This window comes from Dermacentor albipictus, unplaced genomic scaffold (assembly GCF_038994185.2).
Source record: "Dermacentor albipictus isolate Rhodes 1998 colony unplaced genomic scaffold, USDA_Dalb.pri_finalv2 scaffold_12, whole genome shotgun sequence".
NCBI lineage: Eukaryota > Metazoa > Arthropoda > Arachnida > Ixodida > Ixodidae > Dermacentor > Dermacentor albipictus.
In genome coordinates this window covers 13473548-13485754 of record NW_027225566.1, presented here as the reverse complement: position 1 = coordinate 13485754, position 12207 = coordinate 13473548, and the positions used below count along the sequence as shown (strand labels likewise).

Genomic DNA, 12207 nt, shown 5'->3' with positions numbered 1-12207 from the left:
CTTAACGAACAAGTTTGTTAGATCGTTCGTGCTAAAATTACCTAAATTAAGGTCTTATCGGTGTGGTCATTACGTACATTTGCAAGCCAACGATGATCGTTACGCTAACACAAGAGAACCACTCTAACCTGAGCGCCTAAATTAAAATATCCGCATTTTTATAGGAAATGTGAGGTATTTTATTAGCACAATTACCGTGAATCTGTCACTAACTATGCAGAAACAGAAATGCAGCTTACCAGAGTGAAATGGGAATAGAAGATGCGTTCCCTGGCGACGTGGTGCGTCAGGAGGAAGACGGGGTAGTGAATGAGGTACACCCCAAACGACAGGTGGCTCAAGGGCACAAAGCCGTTCCAGGAAAGAAAGCGGTTCACAATTCCTGCGTTTGGTTCACGGCAGATAGAGAAAAGAGCAGTGACTGTACGAGAATAGGGGTGGGCGGAGGCTATGCAAAAACTCGTTGCACAAATTTAGCGACATTTTCTTCGTGCATGGCTTGAGTTCAAACCAAGAAAGTGGAAAAGAGGGAAACACGAAGAGCCGGGCCTTCCCAGAACTTTTGCGTTTCGTTAATGGCAATGTGGGAGCGCCACGGGCGCACTAGCCTTTCCGGGCCGAGCAAGTCGTCTTTTTCCACGATTGCAGGAAGTGGGCTTTGTGCGCCGTACAAGGTGCTTATGGGGCGACAGTGGCCGTCGGTCCTGTAGATCCGTCAGCTCGCCGCCAGTTAGCATACTTTGTGCAAAACGCTCGAATATTTCATTTATAAGTGCGATTTCATTTCGTTTTCATTTTGGCATACAAAACCTGCGGGACACAGGAAAGCGCTAAGACGAAGAAAATAAACGTTGCCCTAGTAAACGGCACGACAAAAATCTGTGGAAGGCAGGCAAAGTATTTTACGATTCGCAATATTTTTATGGACAAATATACAAAACACGGCTATGGAAAGTGATGGTTACCGGGGAAGGAACAATGTGGTGGCTCTTTCATTTGCGTTCCCCCTTGTCCTGCTGGTAAAAAAAGTCTCCAGCCCACGCATTTATATGTCTAAACCGCTAACAGCGTTGTGTGAGCACACCGACAATGCGCCGCATGGATTATGGTGGTGTGTGTTTCTGCCGATCATTTATGCTAACTCATCACTGCTTTTATTACACTGGCGCACCATAACAGTCATGTATGCATTTGTGGAAAACGCTGGTGGCACAACAGTGCATCGTTTGTCTAGCCAGGCCAGCCTCTGCGCATATCGTGTAGTTACCTCGTAGGTGCATCGTTTGTATAGTTGCAAGCAATTAAGCACTTGACAAACTTAGATACAGTACTTAGTTTTATTCTGCCAATCCAATCCATTGCTTGATGGCAGTTTCCTTCCTATAAGCACCGCACACAGTCACCACAGAGCTAACGCAATCTGCCTCTGTACGGCCGCTGTGCTACGTGACCATTCTTAAGGATTCGTGAAGTTTTTATATCTAACGTGAGTCTTGAAAGCTGAATGTAGAGTCCCTGCAACATATTTCATACGGTTGGTCATAAAATACCTGTGTTCACAAACGCTTTTCAAAAAAAAGAAAGAAAGCAAACAAAAATTTATGGATGCGCATTGTGTTAACCGACTTATCGGCATTTAAATTCTGCCGCTGCCATGAGATACACGACCTTCTAATCCTTATCGTCTTTTCTACAGCGTCCAAAGCTGTGCATCGGTTGCAGACGAAACAATGCACACTGCTCTCTACCGATCATCTCGAAGAGCGTTTGGGTCGGCATGACCTCAAAAGGGTTGCAATGCGCGCTTGTTGGTAATGCATCTTCTATGGGTGTACGGTAGCGCGATTAAAAGACGGGACAAAAGAAGACACACATTGTCTTCCAACAACAACAACTTCCAACAAACATTGCTGGAAGTTAGCGCTGTGTGTGTCCCTGTGCGCCTTCTTTTGTCCCGTCTTTTATTCGCGCTACCGTGCACCCCTTGGTGACCTGAAAGTCATGCAGCGTGGCAACACATGGCGCAACTACTGCATCGGTGATGTGATCTGCCCACTCATGCTTTTTCCGAAGGCGCTGCTATGTGGTGACGCTCAAAAACTGTTTCCACCGCGTAGGAGTAAAAAAAGGAAGTGGAGGGCCTTCTGCAAAGACGCAAATCGCGCAGGCATCTGCCTTTCGAACGAAATGTTTGACTCCCAGTTAAAATGCACAAAAATTATATCAATTTGGTTCAAATGTTCACTACAGTGTTGTCTAGCGACTGTGCACGTTAATTTACTTGTTCAAAACGTGTTTAAGGTCCCGTCATGCTCTTCCTCGAAATGACGCGGAGTGGGTGGCTTTGATATAAGTATCGTTAGCCAATGACAGTTGAAACGTCAGTCGCGCCGACAGGCGTAGACTGCAGCCAAGCCCGAACTTCGGGAAACCGGAATACAAAAATGTTCAGGCGCCTCCCGGCCTATTAGACATGGAATTTTATCTTGTAAACAAAAGCACTGTTGTCTGGCACAATCGCGGTTGTTTTCTACATTTTTTTAAACCTTGTTTCACTTATCATTCAAGTTTCATGGCGGCATAGAACAACACTGTCAACTGTACTATCGCATCAACGTAAACTTGAATTACTTACTAGGGCCTGCCTGGGTGATTCCCTAAATCGCCGGATAGCCCGTATGGGAACTTATCTTGCGACGATGATTCATAAATTTTATGGCTGATGTAAACATAAAAACAACATGCCAGCAGCTTTTGTTAGTAAGTTTTGAAAGATGTAACTTTTGAGCCAGAACAAATATTGTAGTTGTTAAGTACCTGAGTAAAACCTAACTGAAAATATATTTTGTCGGATGTCTCTAATAAATTGTTCGTGCTGACCTCAAAGCAACATTGCTTGTTTTACTTTGATAGCTCGTAGGTGTGAAAGTTCCACGGTTCACCTTTAATTTCTGTATGTATCTTATCGTATCTCGCATGCTAGTAAAAGCAAGTATCATAAAACTGACTTCCATAATTTAGCGAAGTTTCCTTTACTTGGGATCAAGTAATAGCAGAGTTCTCCGTAAGAAGTACGGCTGTGCTACGAGGTAAAGATAGCCGGAGGCATGAACCCGCAGTGCTGTAGGTTCCGTCAACTTGTATTAAGGCGTTGGTGTCACTCACTTATGCCTATGTGTGCACTATGTTTTACCCAGTTATTGCGTAACGTAAAGCAAGTTTAGGCAGTTATGAGTAGAATTGGGGTTTTCAAAATGTCAGTTCTTTTTCTATATTTTCTGCTAGAATTAAAAAATTGCGTTTAGGCTAATTACAGCTGTCTCCTACGCTCCTTCTCCACTGTTCTTCGTTACGTGAAGCGATCTTCTAGTTTCCCATATCCAACTGATGTTGCGAAGCACTATGGTTGATCGCTAAACGCGAAACGGCGCAGTTATTGAGAGCGCTCTCCTATATTCCACCCCCTTAGTATTAATCAGTGCTCCATCTCTCTTCTGATAAGGGACGCAGTTGCATTCTCGCATTCGGTACAACATTTTGATGCAAGGAAAGCTGCGTGGCTTGAGGAGGCTCTCGGTGTATCGCATGTTTATTTTCCGGAGCCATGCTACCCGGCTGCGGAGTGCTCTTTCAACGATTTGCATCAGTGTGTGTGTGTTGTTTTTGTAGGGCATGTTAATACAGCGTGCACTAGTTGCGTTACTTCAGATACAAGACTACTGGCAAATAATGATAGTCCCACACAATCAGCACCCTGGACTTACTGGGCTTTGGAGGCAGTCGCTAATTAACGTAGCGTTACTCAGAGGCAGCTAATTGAGGTTTCTTACACCTAGACAGCTCAGGTTTCTTACACTTTTTTGAACATATTACTTGGTGCTCAATTGAATTAAGCGCCTACACTCGCAAACATAAAAAGCCAATCCACAATAAATAAGCCGTATTGGTGCATGTGAGTACTGCACGTGTTAAGACCTAGAGGACTACAACGTAAAACTATATCGACATGTTTTTATTCCAATCTCCTCACGTCAAATTGGCGCAACCGCCCACGCAAGCATCGGGCGCTGACGCGCAGTTTTGCCTGAAGAGCCCAATCAAACGCATTCCTAGTTTATATAGTTCACTTTGCTTCCAAAAATGAATAACGTTGCCTACATTGAGTGGTTTTTCGTATGTGATTGGCTACCAAAAGGCGAGAAGCAAACTCCAGTGGAGAGGGTTTGAATGGGGTCGAGCCAGCACTCTGAAAATAGATAACCGGTTGAAGAGGGTGGTTCTGGCGTCTGCGATTCTTCCGCTTTTCCTTACTTAGTTTGCGGTGGCTGTTCGAAAATCGCGGTGGCGTGCAATGGAATGTTGCGAATGCCGCTAAAATGCATACTCAGAAAAGAAGAGTTCGCACAGCGAGGTCGTAAACGTGCAGAAAGTGCTTGAAAAGTTTACGCAGCCACGCGAAAAGTTTTATTACATACAACAAAAAAAAAACATGCTTTCCGGCAGGTGCGAGTAGCCAGTGCCTGGGCGATCGGCGGCAGCCATCTATTCCTTTCGAGTTTTGTTGGGCATATTAATGCATCTTTAACGCTAACACGTCACTTTGACGCGGTGAGCTTTCACGGTTTTGTGATGTCGCGTGACAGGTACGCGAAGTGGGTGCAGCCAGAAAACTTTTGACCAATAACAAAGGGGTAATGGCGAAAATGCGTCGAATCAAAATAACTCCTTTTCTTTTGTTTGATCCAATCATGCATAATCAATGCGTACGCATCATATCAGCGGGGGAGCTATCGTGGTTCTCGTGACGTCGCGTGACAGACAGGTGGAATGGGGGTGGTCCTAAAACCTATTTACCAATCGTGGATGGCTGATCGAAGAATTGAAATAGAAAAGTTTGGAATAGCTTTACGTTATAGCGCCCCTAGTTGCTAACTACTACGCAATCGCTAATGCATTTTAAAGTACTGCAAGGGCACCAGTGCTTTGAAACTGCTATGAAACCGAGAGTAGCAGTGTTACAATAACCTTTGTACTTGATCGTATGATTTTTTTTGCTTTACTCAAAAAAATAACATGTGGAAGTTATTTAGGAAAAGAAATTTCATAACTATTGGGGCCCTATAACATAGAACTATTCTAATCTGTCAGCCAGTGCTTAACGTAAAGCTATTCCAAAACGATTCTATTCTAATTCAACGCTCAGCCCTCCGCGATTGGTCAAAAGCTTTTTTGGATCACTCCCACTTCGCCTGTCTTCCATGTGACGCCACGAAACCGCGATACCCCCAATATGACATGACGTGTACACACTGATTGTTCATGATTCGAACGAACAAAAAAAAAACAGCTATTGCTTATTCGATGCCTTTTCGCCATGGTTATATTGCGCTTAGTTTTACGCTGACGATATTAAGTGAAGGACAGGACGTAGACGGATGTAGCGCCTGTCCTTCACTTAATATCTTCAGTGTAAAACCAAGCGCAATATAACCATGAATGTTCACCAACTAGCCCCCTTCATTGCTTTACTCAAAGCCTTTTCGCCATTAACCCTCTGCTATTGGTCAAAAGGTTTGAGGCTGCACCCCCCTCACCTTTCTGTCATTCGACGTCACTGCACCGTGAGAACTCCTTGTGTCAAATTAACGTTAAATATGCATTAATGTGCCGAACAAAATTGAATTTTTCTCGGAATAGCCACAGGCTGCCCCGTTTCGAAAGGAATAAAAGACGGCGGCTGGCGATCGCTCAGGCATTGGTTACTCGCACATGCTAGAAAGCATGGGTTTATTTGCGTATAAAAAAACTTTTTTGCGCTGCCACATAACTTTATCGAGCCCTATCAGCGCGTTACGGCATCGCTCTGCCAACATTGCTAATGATCCGTTTTAGTAGCATTTTTAACCTTCCGTTGCAAGCCGCCGCGACTTTGGGCCAGCCACCGCGAGCTAAGTATGGGAAAGCGGACCAATCGCAGACGCCGGTGCCTCCCTCTTCATCCGGTTATCTATTTTCAGTACGCTGGCGCGGCCCTATCGCAACCCTCTGCACTTGATCGTGCTCCTCGCCTCTTGTCAGCCAATTAGATAAGAAAAACCACTAAATGTAGGCAATGTTATACGTTTTAAAAGCAACCAAAAGTTACCTCCCATAAACAAGGAAAGCGTTTGATTTGGCTGTTCAGGCAACGCTGCGGGTTACGGCAAGATGCTCGCGTCAGCGGTTACTTAAATTTGACGTCAGGAGATTGGAATAAAAACAAATTGGAATAGTTTTATGTTATAGGGCCCCAATAGTCGTGAACTTTCTTTTCCTGAATAACTTCCACAGTTTATTTCGTTGAGTAACGCCAAAAAAAATAATACCAGCAAGTTTCGAGGTTATCGTAAGACTGCTACTCTTGGTGAGCTTGAATAAAGACGAAGCTCCCCAGTTCCGCCAGTAAGCTACAAGCGCGATCTACATGAAGTACTGATTATAGTGCAGAGACAACTTGCTACGTCATGCTCACGCTCATATATACCCCAATTCCAATGCCCCCCTTTCCCTTCAACAGGTTTTCAGCCTAGCATTATAAAACCCGCTCATCAATACCAATGGAGAGCGCAAAACAAGCACCGTTCTTTACCTCCACGGCCAGTAGCGCAGATGAAGGCGATACAAGCGATGCACACAGACCAGATGATGCGGTCAGTGAAAGCGTGGAAGAGTCTCTTCGTTTCGCTGGCACGTTCACTCTTGCTGTACCATTCAATCTTCATGAATAGGCAATACAGGCCGCAGAATAAGCATATGCACCACAGAGAAGCCTGCATCATCTGCACGTGAAACAGAAGAGACAAGGTTTCGCTTCAAAATTTTGTCCTACGGAAATTTCTTACAGCTTCCTGTCTATCAACAGAAAATAACAAAGACATTTGTCAGTCTGTTCCTCAAACAGGCATATGCCGTGATCAGTCGGGCAGTCATAAACAGAGTTCTGTAGAGAATAACCAATCAGTAAAAGCCTTACAGCAACAGACACTGCATACTCGTTTGGTGGGCACGGCATAACATCGCCAGGGGATTAGATTTTTTTACTGTTCTTCGTCGAGCTAATAGCACTTGCAAATCATGCTGCTGCAACAGAAGTATATCAGAAGAGCTCGTAGATAGGTATAATTTATTGAGGGAAAAGGCAGAGAGGTCGACCTGATCTAGTGCGTTCTGTAGTCTGCTAATCTTCACTGGAGAACAGCTCAGTTAGGCTGATAATGTCTGCTCATATTCCGCCGGGTGACACACACTAGTTGTACAAAAGCTGCAAATAAAACTGCCTTCAAAAGTGGCTTTGTTTCTTTTTTACCACTCTCTATTACAAAATTGGATAGTTTTTTTCCTTAAAGGGCCTCTCACCGGACACCGTCAGGCATTTTGATTATACTGCCTGAAGTGCCCTCCAGAATTCGTTTCACCACACCAACTTTGCATAGCGGTTGAGTAATGGGCTAGATGGAAGCAAATAAGGAAATGAACTACTGCTAGTGTTGATGACACAAGATGAGATTTTCTTTGTTTTTTTACTTTTACCGTTCCCGCAGCATCGGCTTCTACTCAGTGCCTCGACCGGCGTAAACTAGCAACATTCCACCTCTTCGTCCTCGTGTATCAGAGCCGAGAGAGCAATACTCGCTTACATCGCCCCATAGAGCACCTTCTATGTTCCTCTCCCCATCCCTTCATCGTTTATTCGCTCTGAACTTGCGCCGTCACTTTTGACTGCGCACTGTTTCTCAGAAAACTCCGTGCTTTTAGTTTGGATTAACGCAGAAAGTTGGGCCAGTGGCCACTGATGCATTTGCTGGGACGTATTTACTAGCGCTAACAAGACTAACGGAAAATGAATGCCGGCGACCACAGCGTGCTTTGCTTGTGGCACCTTGTTTGGTAGTCAGGAGATTGGCTGCGCTGAGAAGAATTGCGCGTAGTCCTAAGTTTTAGTTCTAACGCGTTTTTACGGCGTATTCACATGTAATATTTCGTAGGCACCGTTAGCATTACGGCATCTAGGCGCTAGGCTTGTTTATTTGTAATGCCCAAATTTGGTAAACGGCTAACTAGTAGATTCAACGATTCATGTTGTCAAGAAGCATGCTGCTCCTTGAGCTTAAGGCAAATCAGCTCACCTTGGAAATGCTGGCTTTCCCGTATCGCTCAACGATGAGAAAAGTGATGCAGCCAGAGAAGAAGCACACTCCGTGGTAAAACGGAAGCATGTAGTAGTGGTCCATCGTGTCCACAACAGTGCTGCCGGAAAATAGAACATGGTCACTCTCTGATCTCGAAATCTCTTTTTTAGTATATGTGATTATAGGAGAGAGGTTGACATGGTGCGTGATGCGATATATTCCTTCTAGCTTAGTCACAAAGTCCATGTCAATGATAAGTCAAGATAAACAAGCAAACAAAAGATAGAGGTCATTCACAACAAAATTTGCCACTGGCAGGCGCGTCCGCTAACAAAATTCGCCGATAGAAGATCTTGCTAAAAAACTTCGACAGAAAATTGAAGCTTTACGCCAAGACGAGGACAGGAAGTAGACATGAAACATACAAGTGCTGACTTACAAAATTTTATATTGAAGCATTTGTTTCATATCAACTTCTTGTCTTCGTATTGTGGTGCGCTAAAAGCTTCAATCATGTCACACTAACGTGTCCAAGCTGCCACTTTAGTACAAAGAATATATTCAATCCACTCCAATTCCTGGCTCGACCAAGCTGTTGGTAGCGCAGCGGAACCTACGAGAAGCAGTGCTGGTCATTCGTAAAAGCGATGGCACCAGCGAAGAAGAAAATATGACAATACAGGTTCCGCGGGCTGGTGTCTATAGAGAGAGGCACACGCGCTTGATGTAGAATTCAAGAGTCCCAACGAAATTTACACCGGTACGAAGCAGATAGATTCCCAGCTAGTTCGTTTTAATTTAAGCTTAGCACTGGCTGAAGCACGCATTTCTGATGTTTTGTCCAGGCGCCAATTCATGCGGGAGTGCCCTTACTTAGAAGAGCCGCCGATCAATTGTTGCAAGGAGCATGCATTTGGGCAAAGCGGCGGGCGAACGACAAACATTTCTGATAAAAGAAAGCCTTTGCTAATCCGATCTTATTCCCCACTGAGAAAACAGCATGTTCTAAACTACTATTCGATGGCAAATGCGTGTCAAAGCACTACGGACTTATTTTAAGTGTCCTTTCATTCCGTTGTTGTTTCTTTTCTCTGGACAGTTTTTTTGTGTGTCTATGTCGTTTGTGTGTCTATGTTTGTGTGTATATGTCGTTGAAATAATTTGTTGATGTATTGATTCAAGTTTGTAACCTCCCTGCTGTAATGCCCTACGGGGCGATGCAGGTAACTAATAAATAAATAAATAAATAAATAAATAATATGAGTGTTAGATAACAAGCCCATTGCTGGCGAAGTTCCCGTACCACTGAGCTAATACATATGAATGACAGACGGTGCTGTAAGTAACCCAGCAATTGCTTTCGCTACCTAAGGTTCCTAAAAAGAGCCCTTATCAGATTGAACGTGCGTTTTTTCATAGCGCAACCACAGCAATTCTGTTGCGGTGAATATAATTGAAACCGTGACGTCATGCTCAACAGCAACACGTAAACATCGCTGATGCATTGGGGCTGCCGGGAAGTTTCAACCATTTGAAAAAAGTTTGCGTGTCTGTAATTTATATGTCACACGAAGCAAGCTAATACTGGTATGGGGCGCGCTTTCGAAGACAAGAACACAGTAAGGTACACAGATAAACATTACTGTGTCCAGGGGCCCGATAACGTAAAAATTTTGCAATTTATTTGTATTCCAATTTCCTGACGTCAAATTTAGGTAACCGCCGACGCAAGCATGGGGTGGTTACCTGCAGCGTTGTGGAACAGCCTAATCAAACGCTCTCCTTGTTAAAAGAAGATCACTTTTGTTCGCTTTCAAAACGAATAATATTGCCTAGATTAAGCGGTTTTTCTTATCTAATTGGCTTACAGGAAGCCAGGAGCACGCTCAAGTGGAGAAGGCTTCGATGGGGCCGAGACAGCGCAGTGAAAATAGATAACCGTACAAAGGGGGCGGTGGCAGCGTCTGCGATTGGTCAGCTTCCCCGCACTTTCTGACCAGCTTGCGGTGGCTGGTCAAAAAGGTTAAGAATACCGCTAAAACAGATCCTCAGCAAAGAGTTGGCAGAGCCACGTCGTAAAGGTGCTGAAAAGGCTCGATAACATTACACGGCCACGCAAAATGTTTATTACACGCAAATAAGCCCATGCTCTCCGGCAGGTGCGAGTAGCCTGTGCCTGAGCGATCGGTCGCCAGCCATTTTCTAATCCTTTCGGAACGGGGCAGTCTCCGGCTATTCAGAAAGAAATTCAGTTTTTTTCGGCATATTATTGCATTTTTAACGCGTACACGCCACTTTGCCGCGGGGAGCTTTCGCGGTTTTGTGATGTGGCGTGAGAGACAGGCGAAGTGGGCGCAGCCCGACAACTTTTGCCTAATTTTGGCGAAAAGCCGCCGAATCAGACAAAAATATTTTGTATTGTTCGGTCTAATCTTGCATAATCAGTGTGTACACGTCATATCAGATGTAGAGCTGTCGCGGTTTTCGTGACGTCGTGTGACAAACAGGTGTAGTGGGGATGGCTCAAAGAAGCTTTTGACGAATCGCGGAGGGATGTTCGCTCAATCGTAATAAAAAAGTTTCGAATAGCTTTACGCTATAGCGCCCCAGGGGTGATATAACTTTAGGCCTTCCAAACTCTCTCATTCAGTTCTGCAAACATCCCTCGACGATTGGGCAAAACATTTTCGGGGCTTCCCTACTGAGCCTTTCTGTCACTCGACGTCATGAAAACCGCGAAAACGCTATATGTGCACACTGATTATTCCTGATTAGACTGAACGAAAGAACATAATTTGTGATTGGACGCCTTTTCCGCCATTAGCGTAACAGGCGCCCTTCGACCAATCGCTATTGGCCAAACGTTGTCGTTCTGCGCTCACTTGGCCTGTCTGTTACACGTCGTCACAAAACCGCGAAAACTCCTCCCATCGAAGTCACCTGTACTCGTTAAAGGCGAAGTGCAACGAAAGTTAACATGGACTAAATTGCCTGTAAATGCTTCTTGTACACTATCACTGTAATCTTGGCAAAGCCTCGGTCCTGGTAATTGTATAATTTTTCATTATCAGCATTTAAATAGCGCCCAAGCATAATACGTGTGCACCTTGCGGCAAACGGTGGCGATGCGGAAATGGCGAACGTTGCAGAATCGTACACGACTGCTGATCCCTCAGTTACGCCTAGGCCCCCAGGTGTGTTGCTCGCTCAACGTGTACAAGTCGAAGGGTGCCTCTCCGGGCATGATTGCTCGTTGCGCATGTGATTTGGGTTCTTACAAGAATGCCGACGCGTTGCATTGCCGTCGCATGCTCGAACGCGTATTCGAACACAGGCTATGGCTGTAGAGTACGTAACGCTGAGTAGAGGCAGGCTGAACACATCTTACCTGTTCCAGCTGAAAAGCACAAGGGTTGCACAACGGCACAGCAGGAAAGTGTGGCGCGGACCAGCCAACGCTCACAAAGCATGTAAACTGCACTTGATGAAGCTGCACAGGCTACATTTCACGAGCACAGTCACTTATCCATGCAAGACCTGCTTGGAAAACGCTTTTTTGGGGATGGCTATAAGTACTATAAGCCGAAAGGTAAGTTGAATCCAGGAGTGATATTCTCCAGCGATCATTCCCGGTAGTGCACCTTCATCGAGACATTTCGCGCGTCTCTGCACCGGGCGCGTCGAAGCAGACTAAAGGCCCGTTTATAGTCCGACGTTATCGGCGCGCGGGCGAGCGTCGTTCGCGGTCAGTCACGCTACGTCGGTTGCGCTGCGCCAGCCGAGATGCCATCCCATCTATACTTCAACGCGCGCGCCGTAGGCTGCTATCTTCGGAGCATGCGCAGAAGGTTCGCCAAGTCGCGCGCCGTCCGCAGAAGCCGTCTGCGGAGTTGTGTTGGCGCCTTTTTCTTCACGCGCAATGCATTGTGGTGCCAGAGTTCCGCCGACTTCGACGCGCGAATGGCTCCGGAGCCAAATCGGCGCCGGGCCCGTCGGGGCGCGTTGGAAGCCGCCGGTTACGTTAGCTGCGCCAGTGCGC

General features: G+C 45.5%; 1 protein-coding gene across 3 annotated transcripts in view; it reads right to left on the bottom strand.

Moving 5' to 3' along the window:
• LOC139051482 (nose resistant to fluoxetine protein 6-like) overlaps positions 1 to 12207 on the bottom strand; it is a 121222-nt gene that overhangs the window by 3711 nt on the left and 105304 nt on the right. For all 3 annotated transcript variants that reach the window (XM_070528457.1, XM_070528455.1, XM_070528456.1), the window contains 3 exons: positions 8166 to 8286; positions 6629 to 6818; positions 240 to 382 (listed from right to left, as the gene is read on the bottom strand). In XM_070528457.1, coding sequence (XP_070384558.1) covers positions 240 to 382; positions 6629 to 6818; positions 8166 to 8286 — 454 coding nt within the window. The remainder of the gene's footprint in view (positions 1 to 239; positions 383 to 6628; positions 6819 to 8165; positions 8287 to 12207) is intronic.